This window comes from Sinohyriopsis cumingii, chromosome 19, assembly GCF_028554795.1.
Source record: "Sinohyriopsis cumingii isolate HCF-2022 chromosome 19, ASM2855479v2, whole genome shotgun sequence".
In the NCBI taxonomy this organism is placed as follows: domain Eukaryota; kingdom Metazoa; phylum Mollusca; class Bivalvia; order Unionida; family Unionidae; genus Sinohyriopsis; species Sinohyriopsis cumingii.
Window position 1 is genome coordinate 2319699 of NC_142979.1, and position 23696 is coordinate 2343394.

Below are 23696 nucleotides of genomic sequence, written 5' to 3' on the forward strand. Positions count from 1 at the left end.
TTTACTGAGATTTTTTATATGTGATGGGTTTGAAAACACATTTCTATTCCTGTGATAATGGGTAAAAATGGCAGACCACATGCACGGCAAGGGGACTGATCCTTTAATTTTCACTCAAAATTAGTCACTTTCACCACAAATTTTTTTTTTTTTAAATGTGAATGGATACTTACATATTCTGAAGAGATCTCATTCATTTTTGAATATTTTGTTTATGAAGCAGCTCATGTAATTTTCCTTTTTAAATGTTACAGTCTACACCAAGATGGCATTAATATAATATTCATGACAGTCTACACCAAAGATGGCATTTAAGAATATAACCTTCATGACAGTCTACACCAAGATGGCATTTAAGAATATAACCTTCATGACAGTCTACACCAAGATGGCATTTAAGAATATAACCTTCATGACAGTCTACACCAAGATGGCATTTAAGAATATAACCTTCATGACAGTCTACACCAAGATGGCATTTAAGAATATAACCTTCATGACAGTCTACACCAAGATGGCATTTAAGAATATAACCTTCATGACAGTCTACACCAAGATGGCATTTAAGAATATAACCTTCATGACAGTCGACACCAAGATGGCATTTAAGAATATAACCTTCATGAATGCTATGACTATTCTAAACGATGTTTTTTTAATGAACATGTTTTTACTTTTGATAATCAATGAAACTTTCATATTAATTCAATTTAATACGATATTATCTATACTTAAAATTCATCTTGATTATTTCAAAGCAGAAAGTAGTTTAGGACATGGTAGTTTGAAATCCTCATACCCCCACCCCAGGCCAAAACATAAAACTGGGAATAAACAAAGTAATCTAAAAACCACATCTTTATTATAACTTAGATTCACTAACTTTAATAGATTTTTGCTTTATACAAACAAAGAATTTAAAGACCCAACAAACAATGATCCTTCCACGGAAACAACAGAAACCTCCTTCTGTGGAAACAATAGAAACCTCCTTCCATGGAAACAACAGAAAACTCTTTCTTTGGAGCAGTACAAACCTCCTTCTGTGGAGGCAATATAAACATCCTGTGTAGACAGTACCAACCTCCAATCCCAACCCACACATTTCAGTAATGATGAAATTGTCTATGCTGGCAAAGCCATGAAAATTGATACCCAGAAAACTATATGTATTCTCTGTAACCTTTTACACAATTGCAATAAAACTTATTTCAGTTTTTCACTTAATATGTTTTTACATTTGATATTTTTAGGGCCAATTGACTACTGAATATTTCAAAATCTGATGGCATATATATAAAAGAATGAATTGTGTCTGACTTGGTGACTACACCAATCTGTGTTTAATATATATATATATATATATATATATATATATATATATATATATATATATATATATATATATATATATATACTGTAAACCTCAAAATCCAGAGAGAGCAAAATATGATTCAAATATGAATGAAATAAAAATTATCAGTTTACAGACATACTGCATACACTCACTTATACGAGTCCAACTGAAAACAAAAAAGACCCTGATCTGATGTTGCATAATGCATTGGCAGATGAGAGTCTATGTTATTGTTATACCTAATAGATCCAGATCTGACAGTAATTTATGTGACAGCAGATTTGGGTATTTGCAGTTGGACCACTTAAATGCATGTTTGTATGGTACTATTCGATAAATTAGTCCCCCAAATTTGTGTTGATACCGATTGAAAACATGTAGTTATGATGTCACCTCTTTATTAAATTGTGCAATTCTGCTCTATCCGGAACGCACTTGTGTACAGTGTAGACATGTACTGGTATTTGGTGACAGCCATATTTAGTGCAAAATTCAAAATAGCTGCAGGACAAAGGGTTATGTTATTCCATGTGGACTTAAAAGTCATCAAACATAGGATTTGATCTGGAAATAGTATGTATGTATTGCAAAAAGAACCCTTCAGCCAACAGTAGCAAAACAGCTGCAAAAAGCACCGGTAAGCCTATAAAATCTACACCAATGTGTGCAGACAAGTGTGGCAACAGAAATTTGCAGGTTTTAATGAAAAGGCAATATCAGCCCCATAACTGCTAGTCACATTATTATAGATGAGGGGTTGATTTATCGGCCTAGTATGGTACCTACTGAAAAGACTTTAAAAACACTATATGTAGCTTTTTTTTTTTAATTCCTTGTCAAATGAGGTACAAAACAAGAGCTGACAACTTGTGATGGCAAAGGCATTTCAATATGAAAGTAGTCTGCCTATCACAGTTTGGGAAGTTTTGTCAAGTTTTTACAGTTTCCTTGAATTGAAAGATTGCATCATGAGCAAGGTGTACATTTTTAAGAACATGTAATGTAAAATGATCTAAAGCAAATTGCATTTAAATCTTTAAACCTAAAGTGTTTCTAGCTGTGGAAATATTTGGTCTCCACCTTCATTTCATCTTGAGCAATATTGTCTTCGATGTAAAGTGATAGATCTGAATCAGTCTTCAGTGTTACATCACAGTGGTCTGAAAAACATCATAGAGAGACATAAATGCCTGTAGTGACAAAATGTAAAAGTATGAACCTAAAAATTATTTTGGCAAATTTTTATTTTTGCTGTAAAACCTCCTCTAAATCTACTAATTAAAAATTCTTAAAACTTAAAACTTGTTCCAAAATTTCAACTCTGGATAATTGTTGAGTCATATAAAAAAAAACCAAGACAGACATAGCAGAAAATGGTAACTTATATACAATATGTATTAAAAGAGAACAACAGAAAATGGGAACCGAATTCAACTATTAAACAATTATTATGTTCCACCTTCATCACCACCTCCTCCTCTCATTTTAGAAGTTTCTTTTACTCAAATAAATTTGTTTAAACAATAATTCAAGTCAGTTATGTATGACAGCTTCTCCTCCATAGTTGCTATGAAAACTCTGTTCTGAGGTACAACATGTGCAGTTGTATTAATAGTTTTTAATATCTACATTTCTTTAAAGAAGTACTTACCATATATACCTGTAAATTAGTGAATATAACACACATCCAAGTATATTACACACTCATGTATTACACACAGTTTTTTTAATGTGTGTAAAAAGTATATCACATTACCTACGGACATACATAACCTGCAGGTTTTCAAAAAGAATAATAAATTACCAAATTCCATGTTGGCTTCTTTTCATTATAAAATACTAGGGTATGGTGAATCATTCTTTCTGTTTACCACTGAACTGCAGTAGAGCTGTTTCAACCAAACTGGGTCAATTCATAATTAGTTTCTTGAGGAGTCTCAAACATTCCATGATGATGTCATGTTCTCTTCGTTAAATGCATGACCAAAGCTACGCCTATCTGTTACTGGTAATTCAAAATCAACAAAACAGTCAACTACCCATAAATAATTGCCAGATGGTATGAACTACACAAATATCAATTTTACAAAAAACAGTATTAACACTGGTTACTATTCGCAATGGATTCCAGAAATGTGAAATTCTTTCAGAAGTCAACTCGTCTATGGTAGCTCTGAATTCAACTAAAACCACAGCAAATCAGTCCCATCTATGGCAGTTGAAGATTTTAGTAAACAAAACAATATGCCACTCTTCAAAAATTAGTAAGTTGTTAAACTGAAGACGCCAATTTTATTATGTTGATCTTGTCTTCTTGTAATTATATTGTCTTTAAACTTCAAAAAAATCAGATGAAATGTAAACATAACTATATAATCAACATAGATTTGTTTATTATTTTGAAATTGGTGCAATGTTTGAAATAGGAAATGAGTCTTTATTAAATATTACTACAACTTGGTAATAAGAGTAAAAATCAAATTGTATAACACACATATTTTTATACCTGGCAGTGGGGTGGTGGTAGGGAAAAACTTGGATAACCCATGTGTTTTATTTGCTAATTTAAGATACTTGCATGTAAGTCAGGTCCAACTTTAAAGTGCATGGACCCAGATCTGCTACTGCATAATGTGCCAGAATTATTAGCTTTCATTCATTTAAATACTCAAGAATTGTTTGAGTGAAAATTCCATGTCAGTGTCGCAATGACATGTCAGTGTCACTGTTCATGCGAGAAGAGTAGTGACAGATTTTAAAGATGGTTTGGTGCCATGATGAAGGTAAGATGGATTGATGCTATGATGGATGTAAGATGGATTGATGCTATGATGGAGGTAAGATGGATTGATGCCATGATGGAGGTAAGATGGATTGATGCCATGATAGAGGTAAGATGGATTGATGCTATGATGGATGTAAGATGGATTGATGCCATGATGGAGGTAAGATGGATTGATGCCATGATGGAGGTAAGATGGATTGATGCCATGATGGAGGTAAGATGGATTGATGCTATGATGGAGGTAAGATGGATTGATGTCATGATGGAGGTAAGATGGATTGATGCCATGCTGGAGGTAAGATGGATTGATGCCATGATGGAGGTAAGATGGATTGATGCTATGATGGAGGTAAGATGGATTGATGCCATGATGGAGGTAAGATGGATTGATGCTATGATGGAGGTAAGATGGGTTGATGCCATGATGGAGGTAAGATGGATTGATGCTACGATGGAGGTAAGATGGATTGATGTCATGATGGATGTAAGATGGATTGATGCCATGATGGAGGTAAGATGGATTGATGCTATGATGGATGTAAGATGGATTGATGCTATGATGGATGTAAGATGGATTGATGCTATGATGGAGGTAAGATGGATTGATGCTATGATGGAGGTAAGATGGATTGATGCCATGATGGAGGTAAGATGGATTGATGCTATGATGGAGGTAAGATGGATTGATGCTATGATGGAGGTAAGATGGATTGATGCCATGATGGAGGTAAGATGGATTGATGCTATGATGGAGGTAAGATGGGTTGATGCCATGATGGAGGTAAGATGGATTGATGCTACGATGGAGGTAAGATGGATTGATGTCATGATGGAGGTAAGATGGATTGATGCCATGCTGGAGGTAAGATGGATTGATGCCATGATGGAGGTAAGATGGATTGATGCTATGATGGAAGTAAGATGGATTGGTGCCATGATGGAGGTAAGATGGATTGATGCCATGATGGAGGTAAGATGGATTGATGCCATGATGGAGGTAAGATGAACATGATTATCATTCAGCCATATAAAGATTTTTTGGATGACTATCAAGGCAGCCATGCAAGAGGATGTATCAGCATCATTTTAATACAGAAGAACTACATAATGCAAGAAAGAAGTGGTTTTTTAAATTTTAAGTGTGACAATCCATTTTGTAGATGGAACTGTTACAACATTTGATAAATTCTGGGAGTTTACACTGGTAACATTTTCAAACAGGACCAACTATATACAGTGAGAAGTGTCAAAACCCAATGATCATTGCTAGAATACTATTGATAACAAGATATTCATGACAGTCACTATGACCATCATGCTGAAAGTCTGATCAGACCATTTTTATTTAGGACCAACTAGACATTGTAAGAAGTCTTTTAGACAATACCTCAAGCTTATATCACCATCTGTTCAGAAGAAGCAGCTATAAAAAGATTTTCATGATGGCAAAAATCATAAAGGCAGAAATAATTTTTTAGGAGCAACTAATTAACATATCAAAATCTTTTAGTGAAAAGCAAAATTTTTTAGTAAATTATGTTTCTCCATGAATACTTACCCAATCACATTATGTTAGGAATATTCACCTTTTACTTTGCAAATCCAGCCTTATTAAGAGAAGAAAAACATCTTTTTCTAGCTCATATTGACAAAGGGCAATAAATCTTGCCCATTACCTCCTCTTGCCACCACCAGGTGTCACTTTTTTTAGCTGAGCAATATACTAATGAGGATGTTTGCATGACAGGGTGGTCAGGAGGGATTTTAAGTAATGTGGTTGGGTAATTGGGTTTTGACTTAAAAATTTGCTTTCTCCTTCAAATACAATTCCCCATTGTATTACATTAGGAGAATAGGAAATAGAAGGAGGGAATGCTGAGCATCCAACCTCTATCTTGGGTATCTTTCTAGTGATTGATGTCTGGACTACCCATGCAAACGATAACCCATTCTCCTAATTACATAAGCAACACAGCCTAGGGTCACTTGATCTGTGACCCTTACAAAAGGTTAAGAAGATAAATAATGAAATCTTCTTTCCTACAAAATTTCACTAGTGAATCCAGTGAAGCTGATAGGCTGTGTTGATTGTTTTGATTGGGTTTGGTAGCTGCCTGTGCTGCCACCACAGGACCTACCAGATTCAAGGTTTGCTTCTGCAAAGCAAAATCTATGAGTTAAAAATTTGAGAAGGTTTTCTCTGCCAACAGCTTCCATTATATCTTGAGTTGAAACATTACGTTCAAATATGAGGCTTGCAGAGATGGCTCAAATCTCATGAGTGGTTATCTTCATTAGGTGACTGTTGTAGGGACGGCAGCAGCTACATTGGGGAATTATGCTGGTAGAGCAAACAAACAACTGTCTAGATTACATTTTTCTTTAATGGTTTCTTTTCACTGTACCAAATTCAAACTCAAAAGCTCCCTCTAACCATTTCTGCCTTTGTATATATATCATCCTAGTGGACTTCACAGGAGACATCCTGATATCATATTTCTATAACTGACTTGATTGTTTCTAGTACACAGATCTGTGTTTCCTACATTAAACTAAACATTTAATATCTCACTAATGAGTTGTTTACAAGTTGATTTGAAACATATAAATGATTATAACATGTCTGATCAGACTCACACTCACTTTCAACCTCTTCCTCAAAATATAAATGTTAAATAAATGTAGTTTAAGTGTAAGGGTTGGCAAAGTGTGTTTGAGTTCAAGTATAAAATATCTATTTCTTGAAAATCTATATATGAGATACTCTTGCTAATTAGAGAAACATAATCTACTATCTTGTCTCTAACATCATCAGCATTTCTCAAATCTAAAACTAATTGTAAGTCCTGTAAATAATTATCTTGTTAGACTATGCCAATCACATAGCCCATTTTAGCCAAGAAGGGCTTGAGGGGTGATATCCTGTTATCTGGCTTTCATTGGAAGGAAGAACCATTTGCTCATGCCACAACTTGTTTCTGTGCATTATAAATGGTGCCTGAATGCAAGAACAGTGAAAAGAAAAAAACAAGCAAATGACAATTCTCTGATTACTGAGATAGTAACCTAGTTTTGGGTCCAAAGCCTGGTTGTGTCAAGAGGACCACTGAACCATCCAATCTGAACTGAAGATAGTTCAGGTCAACAGAAAGGGCATGCAGCTCACTTCCCCTGCATGCAGAATCTAAAGGTGTTAGGAAACATGTCTTACATGATAGTAACTTTTGTGAAGTGTAGGCCAGAGGCTTGAATTGAGCCGTGTTAAAACCAAGAACAGATTCCATTTTGGAGGGCTTTTGTTTGATTGAGATCAATATTGGCTACATTCTTTATCATGCCCAATATCATGTCTACCATGATGCTGGAATGTGTCCGATATCATGGAGAAGTAGCCTTTGATAGTAACTGGTACCAACTGTTTCTCCTCAAAGTTCCAGATAAAAAAGTCAGCCAGCTGAGGGATTGAGGCACTCAGAGGGCCAATGTTATTGGTCTGGCACTGGTCCCCGTAAACATGCCACTTTCCCTTGTAAGCCTTCAGAGTGGAAGGCCTGCCTGCTCTCAAGATTCTCTCAACAATTGAAGGTTTAAATTGTTTGTCTCACAAGGCTGCCATGACAAGAGCCAGGCATGCAGAAGAAGATGATCTGGGCAAGGAAGGAACACTGGTGAAAATGGCTGCTTGAGAAGATTCGGGTTGGCCAGAATCTTCCTGGTTAGAAATATTGCTAGATCGAGTAAACCGATGACCCAGGACTTGTCCAATCTGAGAGGGGCTATCGGAATCATCTTGCATTTCTGACACATCCTCACAACCCATCTTAACTGACTGAAAGTGCATCCACAGCCCAAGCTTCTAGATTTATCATCAGATGTCTCCAAAGTGCACAGATCCCAGTGAAGACTGAATGATGGCAAGACCATCCCATTTGAAGGGCTTTACCCTTCCTGGATAGTATCGACCTAGACACTGAGTCTGGTGGTAATGTGCCTGAGTTGTATGCTGACAAGGAGATTGTCACACCAACGTAGAAACTACCAAATCAGACCACACAGGTCAGATGATTTGGTGCCTCCCATTTGACGAAATAGGTCACCACCACAAAGTTGTTGAACATAATGAGGACTGTTTTGCCTGAGAACTGATCATTCCAGAAGTGAAAGGCATTGATGACAGCCTTAATTTCTAGAAGATTGGCGTGTTTGGGCTGTTCCCCTGGCTCCCAAGTGCAGCTGATTGTAGCAACGTCCAGCAACAGGTAAGCACCCCAATCATACATACTAACATCAGTAGATACCATTATTTCTACTTCGGGTTTCTCCAGCAGGATCCCCATGGTCAGCGAGCCACAGATCCTGGATCATATCATAAGCATGGTCATGACTGTTTGATTGAGGGGACCTGAAAATAGGCACCATTATGCTAGCAATGTCATTTGTAAGGGGTGCATAAAAGATGGCTGAGTGGGATCAAGTCTGCTGCCATAATGAATAATCTGAGGAGTTGCAAGAAATCCAAGTCCTGTTGGAAACAGACTCGAGTTCCATGATCCTGATTATGCAAACATGAGGAAGGCATACTTTTTGGTGATAAACTTCATACCCAGTTGGACAAAAGCTGGGATGGGTGGAGGTTGGACATGAAAATATGAATTGGCCAGATCAAGACTGACAGCACACTCATCCTTTTGGATGGAGAGGCAGAATGACCTTGCTGTCTCCATCTTGAACTACGGTTGTGCAATGAACTGGTTGAGGCAACACAAGTCAATGTTTGGCCTCCACTTGCTGTTTGCTTTCTGATTAAGAAACAGCTTTCAATAAAACAATGACAATTGTGGCCTTTGCACCATTTCCACCACCAGCTCAGCATATCTGGCTGAAAAGATCCTTTATCCTGAAGCTGCTTAATGTCCCTTCGCACTGGCAGGGGCCTGAGTGTTTACCAAATGACTGTGTGGGTTGAGTGGCAGGGGCTGAGTGTTTACCAGATGCCTATGTGGGTTGAGTTGCAAACTGGAGGGGCAGTTCCAGAGCTGCCTGCTTTTGAACATCTTTAATGTTTCCTCCAAAAAGTAATGGTGACACATATGTCACATGGTATCTGGTCTAATTTGGTGGAAGCCATCAAGGCAATGGCCATAGTGGATATTTCCATGAGTTGGAAGATTGCTAATGAAACCAAATTTAACAATAAGAAATCAGAGTTTTATACTAGCAAGATAAGAATGTCACTGGCACTTGGTTTTCTAAGAAGAAAGCCCTGGAACTTCCAGGTCACAAATTCTACTCAAAAACAGGTCATGATCTTAATTTTAGCTGATTGGGTGTCTCTTCCTCCTCCTCATAATCTACCAATGCTTTAACTTATAATCATGAGTAGCGATAAGGTGGAGGGCATCCTAAAGCTGCCAATAAATGTCCTTGACTGTGACCTTAAAGCTAAATTCAGTCTGTTCCTTGGTGGATCTGAGAATGGTTGATTTGAAGGAGCTCTGTCTCACTTACAGAGTCGAGTCCCAATCTGGGTTCTCTTGAAGCCTTGGATAAGTCATACAAGGTGGCACTGATGATTCAAGTCTGTCCTCATTGAAATTGTCACTAGCTCTCCCCCACAGACAAGTATAGTGAACATTCAGATGTCCAGTACTGCAGTTGCTGGTTTGCCCAGGGTGTGGACGGCCTGGATGTTGGCACTATAGAAGATGATCCAGCTATCACTGGTACCGACCACTCCAAGGGCTTAGCTGGACTAACAGATTTCTCACTGAAATCTCTGGCATAGTAAGGTATGTCACTTACAGTGTGGCTGATAGATGGATCTGTCACTAAGATCTCCATAAATCATAGTTGGCTTGGCCATTTCAACGAAAAAGTCCCATGTTGGGATAACTGGACAGCCGGTGACAGCTGGTAATGGTAAGGTGGTATAATGAGTTGGACCCAATGCAGGAGGACTTATGTCCACTGGGCTGCCTTAAATTATGAAATTGTGGGGACACTCTCCCAACGAGTTGGAACTGCAAGCGATGAACTATCCAGCTATACCATTAAGTTGCAATTATAGCATTTAGTTGACATTTCTGCTGAAATGACACAAGAAGAGAAAACAAAGCATGGATTAGTAATTCCTCATGTTACTGATTTGCTACAGTATATTCCCCATTACTAACAGAGTATTGATTGTCCAATCTGAACACTAAAATAGCTTGGTCATTAGTACAGCAGCAAAGATAAAAGCTAGCAACATCAGATGGTGGCAAAGGGAAGGTAATGGGCAAGTGTTATTGCCCTTTGTCTATGAGATAAACAGAAAAAGACATTTCTCATCTAGGACTGGATTCGTGAGGTAGCAGGTTAATATTCCTAATATAATGTGATTGGGGAACGTATTTAAAGGAGAAACCCAACATAAATACGACCAACTGTTAAGGAGAAATAGCTAAAATAATATTTTAAACATTGATATCGTGGTAGCCATATTGGACATCTGATTGACACCTTTTACATTTAGGACCGAAGAGACATCACATGATTTGTTTTAGTAAAAGCCCATGTTGCCACTGATTTGGGAGAAGTAGCCATAACAAGATTTTCCAGACAGCTACCATGCCAGCAATACAATATGTCAGATCAGCATAATTTTCATTTATGACCAACCAGACATGATATGAGGCATTTTGTTGAAAACCCTATGCAGCATTTTGGAGAGGTAGCAATAAGAAGATTTGGCAGACATATTGGAGGTTAGATTGGTGACATCTTCATCTAGTACCAAGTAGACATTACAAATCTTTCAGTGAACACACTATGTAAAAATAAACGGAGGAACAGTTGTAACAAGATTTTCAAGGTGGATGTGGTGGTGGCCATACTAGATATCAAAGGGGTATTATTTTCAAGGAGGACAAATTAAACATCAAAAGAAGTCTTTTAGTGAAAACCTCATGTCAATACAACATTTCATTCAGGAGGAGTAGCAAAAAAGGCCACCATATTGGATATCAGACAATGCCATTTGCACTTAGGATCAAACATCATATGAAGTCCCATAGTGAAATCAAATGAAGATTCCACTATCTGTTGAAAAAGGCTACTGATAACAAGATCTTGAAGATGGCATCCAAAGTGACCACACTGAATTTTAAAGCAAGTCCGATAGGTACCATTTCCAGTTCTGACTAAGAGTCTTTAACTGAAAATCCCAAAGTGACCATCTGTTCAAGAGTGGTACAATGATAACAAGGTTTTCAAGATGCATGCTGTTGTGGCTATATTTTAAGTCCAACGGGCACCATTTTCAATTTGGCCCAATTAGACACTGGAATAAATGTCTGCAAAGGTTTGTGCCCAACCTTCCAGTAGTTTAGGAGGAGTAGTGATAAGAAACTTCTGCTAACAGATAATGGATGATATACACATGACGCCAAATGAAAGGTCCTCAAACAGGTACTTCTGGTCTATGATTAGTGGAGCAAAATATCTAAAATTCTAATATCCTAATATTTAAAAATGCTGTCACCTCAAATCAGTAACAATACTTACCCTTTTAAACTAAAATTCTTGTCTCTAAAAACCCGAATCATAAAAGATGCACTGCAGTCTGGTTTGAATGTTGTTGGTATGATAACATAGTGTCCTGGCTCCAGCTGAAATCTAGCACTAACTTCACGATAATTAATGTAAACCCCTGATTTCTTAGTTTCAGGCTTATATCTGAAATGCCCGACAGGAAGTCTTTCATGAGGATCATCTGTCTGAAATGTGAGGAAAGATTTGATTTTAAATAGGGTCATCATATATGCTATGACTTAGTTGAACGAGAAGATTGGTTTAAATTTCTGAAGTTCAGTAGAAGACATTTATGCAGATAATGAAAGTGCATGGATCTGGGATGGGGTTCTCATTTCTCAATAGATGTATCATTGTTCATTACAATAAGAAATAAATTAATTAAAAAAATGGCAAAACTTTGTATTGTTTTACCTCTTGCTATAAATTATCCCTAGTGATTCTAACATGTAGGAGTCCAGACAGTTTCATAGATTTTAAGTTTAGTGTTTGTTAGGTATTTTACCCTGACGAAGAGCTTGCTTAGCCTGAAACATTAGGATTCTTGTGTATTGTTCTTTTTAGAGAATAACACTCACCTGGATTGTTTACGAATACCTAAATAACCTCATATAAATAGTACATTTCCAATTAAAAGATTGTGTAAAATTTCATTACTTCTAATCAGCATATTTGCATCTTGCATAACATTTATGGAACTGATTTGGTAGTCACAGTAACAAGATTCTTGTCTCCTGTCTAGGAAAGTTACACAATATAACACTGCTTTGTTCAGATTTTGAAATAATTTACGTTGATTGATTACTGTCAAGCTACTTAACAGCAATATCAAATCATCAATAAGGACCAAAACATTTTCCAGAGGTCACCCTAAGCAACTTGGTATTCCATAGAGCATAAATAAAATCCAAAAGGTCCATAAAGAATCATTATCATACATTGTAAATGAAAATAATGCAAACAAATATAAATACAGGACTATACCAATATTTGAAAGTACAAGTACTATTAAACACATTACAGACCCAACACACTAAATAAATAATGCATTGTATATACATTAATATATTTTTTCCAGATTATATCAGAATTACCATTGGCAGTCAAATTTTTCAAGAAAGTTGGTAAATTATAGGGCAATGAACAAATGGAAAAATAGAGAGAGATAAGAAGATATGGGTCCTTATTATGAGTAGGTCTGGGTGAAAATTTAATATTTTTTTTTTATGGAGATCCAATTAATTACACTTTTACTGTCATTCAATTAAATTTTCATTGACTATGATATTTGTGACAACTTTGGGGAAGAGCATACAGTAGATTCAATCTTCCAAGACCTAAAAATGGGAAATATACAGAGGAATTTTACTTGACTATTTATAAAAAAAGCCATATTAAACACAGGAATAAATATATATCAAAACTTGTTAAGGGTTCTATAAAAAATAAAAATGTGTTTTTGCAAAGTGAATTAATAAAACAAGATAAAAACTATATTTAGCAGTCATGAAAAAATGTCACAAATTACTATGCGAAGGATAAGGTTTATTAGTAGCAACAGGGAGGGTGAACAGACCAGTTTCTGGAGCAGTTATTTTGCGAAAATAAAGCTTCCTATAAAAAATGATGGAGGGTGATTCTGACAAATATTTTTCAGCATCAACTTACACAAGGTGGAGGGTGAACATACCATTTTTAAGAGCATCCATTTTTATAAATAAAGCTTTCTATGAAAATGTCACACAAGCATCACCAAGGCCTCTAACCGAATGAGGCCTCTACAGAATTAGCGTATTTCATTATTTTGTCTCTTGATATGTCAAATTTATTTACTGACCTGTTGACTGACACCCTATGTGTGTAAAAAATGTGGCGTAATTAAATCATTATCAGTAATAATGAGTGATTCTACACTAACCATGGAATCTTGCATTGCTAACTAGCTCAACAGTGACTATAGGCAATTAAAATATATCTTCCAGTTCTGTCAAGCAAAAATAACAAGAGCCTCAGGAGTCTCAGGTGGAATTTAAAAAGGTGCAGAACAGTTACTTAAACCAGTTACAAGGCTACCAAAGGTCTTCTTCCCACATTAGTGCAAACCGCTGAAGCAACTGGAAAAATCATGAAAAAACTAAACAAACAAAAAAATTCTACCAGAACTTCCAGCTGAAATAGCTGCCGCTCAACTACAAACACAAACACAAGAAATACTTGACAATATTAGCCAGCTTTGTTCTGAAGTAGCCGATATAAATGATCTTATACCAGAACCAGAACCAGAACAAGCAAGAGAGAGAACTGAAATGAATTATAAATTTACCGAAAACAGTAGTGCCTCCATAAAAAACTTAACAACATGAAAGAATTATCTGCATTTGACATGCATAGATTTGATGATAGAGGAAAAATTTTGAAACCTGAATACGCTTATTATGTTATAAGTCATGGTAACTGGTACAAATTAATATTTTGCATACACTGATCAGGCCTGAGACAAGATATACTGCATTTATCTGGAATAGATAACTATCTTGCACAATTACAGCAACAACAATTACAACAACCAGGCAAAAAATCCGGACAAGGTTTTGCCACTGGCAGTGTAAAAACACATTGTGGTCATAAAAAAACAAACACTTCCATTGCCCAATAAACTTTATCCCAATAACGTCCTTGCTGATAATTATAGACTAGAAATTTTGATTGGTGGAAGAAGAACTGGCAATAATTCCCCAGAAATCATCAATGAAGCAGCTGTTATTTGTCACAGATTATTTACAGGCGGTATCATGGACATTAATGTTTATCGGTCTCTCATTGATGACATCGTTGATGATTACTGCCATGAATGAGGGTATGCAATTAGATCAGTGACAAGAAAATAAGATGATCATACACAATGCTCAATGTAGATCTGTAATGGTCAGAGTGATAAATTCGTGATTACCAACATATAAAGTGATCTACGGAGATGGACTCAGTGATGTTGTTCAGGGTTTATTTAGAAGGATATCCCCAAAGGCAATACTGATTGCAAAGCAACTAGGAATGAAAGCTACTGACATTGTTCATGATAAAGGTATTGGTGCTGTTGGCGATGTTGCAAGTAAAGCATTCTCTGCAATCAAGGACAGACTAACATGATTAACATGCAGACCGCCACCAGTAAAACCGCAGCCAGTAAAATTACCCAGTACTGCAGTTATGCTAGCAAATGTCAGTAAAATAATAAATCAAGCTCCAAATAAAAACTTTGCAGAGTTGGCAGGCGTACCCCTTTCAGAAGAATATACAGCTGCTAGTCTAGTAGCAGGAAGTGGTCTTCGGTTAGACAATAACAAATATAAATAATGTTTAAACGTGTATCTGATCCAGCATTTGACATAGATGCACCAGTTCTCATGGATGAATCGGTGCACGATTATCAGTACTATTCTTATGACACATGAGAGCCAAATCAGCTTGGACAAATTGAGCTAAAGTTCAGGATACAAGTAGATATTTCTTAATTGCTGAAGCATTTATTGAAGTAGAAGGTGAAATTTTAAAAACAGATAATACTGTATATGGAGTTGGTTTTGTTAATAATGGCTCTATGACATTATTCAACAGTACTACATACATGAAACACTGAAATATGCCAGAACGAAGTTGACGTTGCCATGACAATGTTTGGTCTATTAAGAGACAGTGATGATTATTCAAGATCAGCTGGTCCATCAATGATGTTTGTGAAGGATACTTCTGACCACCCTAACAAAAGACAGTATAATATAAGACAACCAAGAAACAATGCTGACAACACTGACTCTGATGTGTGGCCATTGGTTCATGGTGCTAATCCAGAATTCAACTTAGGATTCAAAGCATGTCGATCAATGCTGAAGGATGGAAGCAGAAGACTTTCATGTGCAATTCCACTGTCACATATCTTTGGATTTTGCAGAAATGTAAGAAAGGTTATTTTTTGAGCCAAGCACACAGTTGTACCTGCAAGGAAGGCTACCAATGATGATGCAATCTGGCAACCTCTTGGTGATGCAGGTAAAGTAATACTGACAAAACTTTCATTGTGGATACCAACAATGACTCCATCACTCGCTGAAGAACAATGGTTACTTTCTTTCATGGATCAAGGTGGTAAATCAGCATTATCATGGTTGACGATGATCACAGATAGTGTTCAATGTAACGTTAATGGTTTATTCACATGGCAGGTAGCATCACAGCAAGGTGTCTCTGCACTGTGACATATATATATGTTGCTTTCCAAAATATTGAAAAAGTAATATTGACAAACTTGGTGTTCCTGAAGTTTCAATGAGAATAAATGGGCATCATCCGATATTATTGAATTTTGAGAATAATCATGTTGCACGTGCATATCATCGTTTAATGACATTCATGGGACGTCATCAAAATGTTGATTCTGGTCTACAAATATCACAACTAGATTTATATCCTATCTATTATTTCTCACTGGAACATTTGGATTTTTTTGGACAATTAGTTGTTGATATACACTTTCGAGCTTGTGTAGTAAGAGGAGCTATTGCTAATTACAGAGCAATCGCTGTTATACTCTCAGACAAAACAATGCTGCTTGAAGGTGTTGCTGGACAAATGAGAGTCAATGATGCCCTGTGGAAAACATGTAATCGCTCATGATATTATAATGTCATATCATCATGTTAGTGTTACTCTGACTCCTGGTCAGATTAAAAAACTACAATCAATATAAAAAAAGAATTCTGGAATAAAAATATCGCTGAAATCAGCACAGATTGCAGGTGATCCAAATAACTATCACTGACAGAACATCAACTCAAGCACTTCAATGATGCCAAACGATCAGTGACTGGTGTTAGACTTCATCTTTCTGTGGGTACCATTCAAGACACAGCCAAGACCCCACCCCCCCAGAGAGTGCAAAATAGCACGCACCACATGCTGACATGGTGGGAAGGTGTACATGATTTTTTAGTTATCATTATATTTTTCTGTTGAATTTCGAGCATTGGAACTCCATTTCTTATATAGTGCCCAATATCTGGGAATCCAGAAATAGCTCGCCTGGATTTACATCCAGGGGGTGGGCCTTATTTTTTCTCTTTTTTCTATACTATTATCCCTGACAACGTCGGGAGGGGGCAAGGAACCTGACAAAGTCAGAAAAACAAAGATAATGGTTTTTTTAAAATAAAAAATATATAAAAAAACATTTATTTATAAGTGCAAGTATTTATACAAAATACAGGCGAAGTCACTCTTTATTCTCTCCACCAGAAGAAACTTTACTTGTTGGAGTGATCTCCCATCACTGAATTTCTCTGTCTCAAACAAAGTATTTTTCTGTTCTACTTCATCATGAAATTCAGGAATTAAATAAATAAGTATTATGCTTTGTTAGTATTTCTTTGAAAATGTTGATCTGGCTGTTTTATCTGCAACATGTTGTATCGAACCTGAGAAAATACAGAAATGTTTAGCAGCTGCATGTATCGAATGAAATTTTATTTCTTCCCATGTCTTTGCATTCACAGATATAATTGATCTTGGAAATTTATTATATTTACCAGTACCTCCAAGTTTGCAATTCTGACTCTGTGTAATAGCTTGCAAATTACTCAAAGAATTATCAAGTTTGTTGCCATTAATGTGATCAATCACAAGATTTTTTCAATCAGACCATAAACACATTCATAGATAAATGTATGACAGAGATACCTTTTTTCCCAACAGTAAATCTAAGATAACCAGCATTATCAACTAAACTGAAAGATTTTTTTAGTTTACAATTTCTGATGATACCATCACATGATGCCTCATACTTTTTAATGATACGATGTGTTACGAATTCTCCTTATTTCATTTATATAGTAAATATTAGTTGTCTAAATTATTATTTTATTGCTGGAAAAAAATATCCCCAGTGACAAGCCACTGTCAACGACAAGGACTTTGTCATGTCAAAAAAATCTAGCGAGATAATCTTCAGCATTTTTTATCAGAGATTCATTACCATCATTTTATTTTTCATAATACAGTTTCAAAGCTTTGTATATTTTTACTGCTGGATTCTATTCTGCATGTGGTATCCACATAATTCATCTAGACAAGCCCAATTACAAGGAGTTGCAGATCTAATCGTCAAACATTTACAATTATTCTTTGAATCATTATATATTACAAATTAAAGTTTAATTTAATATATATTTGCCTTAATTATAATATGGAAGAATTTATGAGATTATCTGTGATCAAACTCTCTAAAGCCAGATTCGATCTTGACATAATAATCCCTGACTTGCCAAGGCAAGCTCTGGTTGATTTGACGAATCAGACTCTAATCAATAGGATTCATGGTGCCAAGAGAGAGTTTCGCAACGATGGCGCGGCTCATGTATGGTCAACATTCAGAATCATGTAGGACATTGATGCTACAATGAATAACCAACAAGCAAAGACAATTAATGATTATCTAGACGAGCAAAGTTACCTGTTTTGAATAAAGTTTACTGCAGAAGTAGACAATACCTGACAAATGTGACCCTGTTCGAGAATCACATCACACTGGAGATGCTGTAATGTTAAGCAAAAATTCCAAACCAGGAATGTTGACTGGTATTGACAAACCATATTATGAACAAGCATATCCCGTGATGGCAGTTGTTTATGCAGCATATCTGCTGAATGATACATCTAGTACTGATGATCTCAAACCAATGTAACTTTCGGTACTGAACTGTGTAGCTGAGCAAGTTACAGAACATTTCACAAACGCGATACCTGGAAATGGTCTAACAGATCTTCAACATAATAAAAAAAAAAGAGTGAGCTGAGTATGTCAAAGAACATGGAGCCACGATCAATGACGTTGCTGAACTGGAAAAGAAAGTAAAATTTCCGTTAAGGGTAAAGACAATAACTGGCAAGATTCTGTATGAATCAAAATATAAATCAAAGGGAGCTTCAATAGAGATTGTTGATCATAACACGCGAGCGTGGACATTGGACATGACAATATTTCCACGAAATAGAACTGTTAAATTTGATGCTGGTGACATATTTGATTTTATCAGACCTAATGGAGATATTTATCGATCTGACTAACTCCATTCGGAAATGAAATCTTGTGCTGAAATATACCAATGATGCTGAATGATTACTTGGTAATCGTTTTACCACTCTGTCAGTTGCTGCTCACTTTGCTCATAAGAAAAATTTATGGAAACCAACAAGATTGGAATTTCTTGTCGATGTGCAGCTAAGCTGCTGAGAATACAGACACAGCACATTGTGGAATGCTAAACACAATTATAAAGATGTTATATCCATTGACATGGTTGCATGTTAACCTGGAATTTTCTTGGAATGGGAGAGTGTGCTGAATATTTTAAGAGGATTGGACAGCCAAAACATGCAATGACCACAGCTGCAATAAACAGACATTTACCATATTTTGATTTAACTGGATTTGCATGTGTTGAATCATTTACATTCACGGAAAATCTCCAGCTGATTGTTTTTGTTTGGTTTGGTCACCATTATAACAAACGCAGTTGGGCTCCAATTGTGTTATTACGATATATGCTTGATGCTGGAATTTTAGCATCATTAACCATAAGTGAAGCAATAATATCGTATCCTCCATAGAAACAAATCTGGTTACCAAAACCCTTCGAGGCTGAGAAAACTATTCTTGATATAATCTTGAGCACAGTCCTGATGAAATTGAAACGCAAAAACAAACTAAAGGATCCCAACAGAAAAATATTTCGTAAACTTACTCAGGGTAGTTCATGTGATCATAAACAACATTGCACAAGATTAATCATCGACAATGTCGAACTTGATTACGTAATAAATGATACAACAGAGAAAGGCACATTTATAAACTGGAATAAAGCATACTTACAAGACAAGACTAAATTAGGTACAATTGTGAGCTATACTGATGGCGATTCACCACAGTTTACTTATTTAAGATCTTCGATGTTAGCATATGTTTCAATAAACTTATTATCGATGATAAACAGATTTCCTGATACTGCAGTTAGAGTTGCTACAGATTCATTCTATGTGGATAAAAACATGCAGATCTGTTAAAGATTGGTATCAATGCATCATGAGGCAAATGGAGAATAAAGCAAGAAAAGATACTCATTATTCTGAATCCGCCGATGTTGAATCTAAGGATATATACTATAAAAATAGTCAAATGTCAGCATTGTCATCAGTACCATCAGTATATGATCCTGTGGCCAGACATAAAACAGTCTATCTTAACAGGTTTGATGGTTCTGGTAAAACAACAAGTGCGACTGAATTATTTCAGAATCCTGACATGGTTGTTTTGACACCCACATATAGACTCACTGGAGAAAAGAATGAGCATGGAGTTAAATCTGCTTTATGAACGTCACTGGGAGTGCCGACAACAAAATGTGCGTACAGAATTTTTTTTAGGTGGAGGTTGATAAATTTGCCATATTGCCTGTTGTGCTCACCAATCTGCAGCAACAGAATGTGTGACACCTGCCGCATCAGCAAGTTTACTAATCGCTGCTCTACCCCTCCAATACCCTCTTGTGCTATAATAAATTGATTCCATTATTATACTAATTGACTAATTACCAGCCCCTAGCAATAGTTTACCTTTCATCACAGATCTTATAAAATAATTAGCAAGCAATGCTCTGAGAGTTTTTTTAAATACACGAAAGCAAGAGCCAGTCAAGCATCATCCAGCGATACCAAATTCTATCAGAGCAAGTATCATAGGTTCTTCTGGGTTTGGTAAGACTCAATTATTACTTAACCTGATAATGAGATGGCTCAAGTGGGATAAGTTTTATTTAGTGGCACCATCTCTAGATGATCAGATATGCTATGACGTGCCTCAAGATTAATGAAAATGCAAAGTTGTTGGATGAGGATGGCAATGATATTATTGATTTTATCACTGACATCAACAATGCGTCGCTAGTAGATGATCTTGATAGTAGTATTAACAACCTCATAGTATACAATGATGTGATGCTAGTCAAACAATCAAATCCAGCTCCAATATTTTCCCATGGCAGACACAAAAACACAGATAGTATATATATTACTCAGCAATATGTGCAAATACCTAAAGTGATCAGAGATAACTGCAATCTTCTGGTTGTCTTTAATGGTGTTTATACCCACACACTAAGAAACATCCACCAGACTTGGTGTTCATGGGACATGGATATAATCAAATTAAAAAATTTCTTCTCAAAAGCACAAGCGATTCCTCATGGATTTATCACAATCAATTTACATGATCCTCGGTCATGATATTGAATAGGTCTCGAAAAAATTTTTGGTTGAGAGACCTGCCACTTTTTTTTTTACATACACAGGGTGGTAACCAACGTGTCAGTAAACTAGGAAGTCACAGAAAGAAGAAACTAACCTAGTTAGAGGTGTCGGTGATGCTTGTGCAACATTTTTGTAGAAAGCAATATTTTAAAAAATGGATGCTCCTAAAAATGGTCTGATCACCCTCCAGCTTGTCTGAATTGATGCTGAAAAATGTTTGTTGGAATCACCCTCCCTCAATTTTTGTATGAAGCTTTATTTTCGCAAAATAACTGTTCGTAGAAACTGGTCTGTTCACCTTCCCTGCTGTTTTAGTAAATAATGAATGTTTACCTTGTAAAGAAAAAAGCCTATTTGTAAACTCTTCACTTTGACATTTCTCTTGGAGCAGCGGTGTTCCTGCATCAAGGCAATCACAATTGTGCATAACCCCTCATTATCTGGATCATCTGTGTTCTCATCAAAGTCATCTGAAAAATGGACAATTATCTTTTCCACTCTTCAATTTGATGCAGTTTTCATACAAAATATCCAATTAAACAAATTTCCAAATTCATAATTAGTCCTATTAGTACAATATATCCAGGTAACTAATTTCCAAATTCAAAATTAGTCCTATTAGTAAAATATATCCAGATAACTAATTTCCAAATTCATAATTAGTCACATGCACCATGTCAGTTGAGTACAATTTGATGGTACTTCAAAAATTCAACAATTAAAAATTTTAACCACTTATTCCACTTTGTCATTTGTTGTTGAGTTTTGAGGCAAAACATCCATTATAACTTCTTTTTAAACTGTAATTATCTATGTTTAATAATGTCATTTGAGTGAAAAAGAATTAGGCAGATTAAAATTAAATATGGAAAACTTTACAACATGGGAAACTCAAACAACAGGTTAAATTCAGGGATCCAATAATTCTAATAGATCCTACCAGACATATTTTCCAGTAATTAATGTGGCAAACAAATATTTGTAAACTTGAAAATAAAAATATACAAAGTAGGCATAAGAAACTGTAACCAAAAAAATCCTGAGATATATTTAAATATTAAATGTACCAGAGAATGAGTCATTCTTGGTTCTGGATTTGCTGCTGCTTCACTTTTAGTGTTAACCTTCCATTCTTCACAAATTTCTCTCATACTATTTTGTTACAAAACTGATTTTCATTTCTTCCTGAAAACTATATTCAGCAGCAGTGTTTTTGTTTCCACCTAATGTTTTTAACAATTATTTATTAATTAATAATTATCATTCATACCACCTCCAAAATACATTACACTTAATTGACAGATACTTCTAATCATGCCAAGTAGTGAAGTTTATTTGCTTAGGTCCTCAAATAAGATACACACAGTTGGTTTTAAAACTTTGATGTGAGCTGATACAATGTAGTTAAAAAAACATAACATAGTGTTAAGGACTGATGTAATATCTACAGTACAGACCCTGAGGCAATCGTTCAAGTATTGAGTTTTGTGAAGTCCCAGATACAAGCTTTCACACATCTTCTATCTGCACTTGTGGCTATTGAGTGTTCAAGCAGAAACACAATGACCAAAAGAAATCCATGGGAAAATTACGGGTACCAATGTCTGAAAAGTCACATTATCAAATGTCATTTGTCGATCATGTCCAGCAAATATGGACATTTTAAGATCTTTCGTTCAAGTCTGAAAACATTAACGTGATCACAAAAATGACAATGATACTAAAATTGGCATTTAGCTGTATATCATGAACATAACAGCCAAAAGTACAAAGTACTGTCTTTCAGTTAAGGTATATTTCAAAAAGTACCTGGTTCAGTTAGTGTAAGCAAATACTGTGGATTTGTGGCAAACAATTCAATATTATTTCTGGACCCTCCTGCATTTTTTCCTGCTATCCATTCTCCTTTAATCACCTCCATATGACCTGCAATATCAACAACCTTTGTAATTTCACGTGTTCTTAAAGATCAGACCAGTTTTATATTGTGCACATTATGATATCACATGTATGAAAACATCAGAATGTATCATGCTGCTTTTATGTATTTGAAAACTTATCTGTGTAGGCAACTTATGTATCTAGTAATTGAAAACAACTAAAATAAATGGTTTGTTTCATCCCTTTCTGCTTTGTCTAGCAAATGTTGGTACATGGAAAACTGCATAATCATTATATTCATGGAAATTCAAAACTTTGTTATTTTTGGAGGCACTGTAGTTTTATGAACAGTAAAGATTATATTTTATGTTCTTGGACAAAACATTTTCTCTGTTAGAACATTCAAATTCAATTTTCCTAATTGCTATATTCCAAAGGCTTTCTTATAATGTCTGATTACTATATTCCAAAGGCTTTGTCATAATGTCTGATTACTATATTCCAAAGGCTTTGTCATAATGTCTAATTACTATATTCCAAAGGCTTTGTCATAATGTCTAATTACTATATTCCAAAGGCTTTGTCATGATGTCTGATTACTATATTCCAAAGGCTTTGTCATAATGTCTAATTACTATATTCCAAAGGCTTTGTCATAATGTCTAATTACTATATTCCAAAGGCTTTGTCAAAATGTCTGATTACTATATTCCAAAGGCTTTGTCATAATGTCTGATTACTATATTC

The 23696-nt window shown here is 35.6% G+C and overlaps 1 protein-coding gene across 1 annotated transcript in view; it reads right to left on the reverse strand.

Moving 5' to 3' along the window:
- Window positions 1-1448: 1448 nt before the first annotated feature.
- Window positions 1449-23696, reverse strand: part of LOC149775056 (calpain-A-like) — a 61523-nt gene continuing 39275 nt past the window's right edge. The window contains exons 9-12 of the mRNA XM_089943723.1: window positions 22878-22994; window positions 21402-21538; window positions 11688-11899; window positions 1449-2517 (exon numbers count right to left, since the gene is read on the reverse strand). Coding sequence (XP_089799849.1) covers window positions 2508-2517; window positions 11688-11899; window positions 21402-21538; window positions 22878-22994 — 476 coding nt within the window. The 3' untranslated portion in view covers window positions 1449-2507. The remainder of the gene's footprint in view (window positions 2518-11687; window positions 11900-21401; window positions 21539-22877; window positions 22995-23696) is intronic.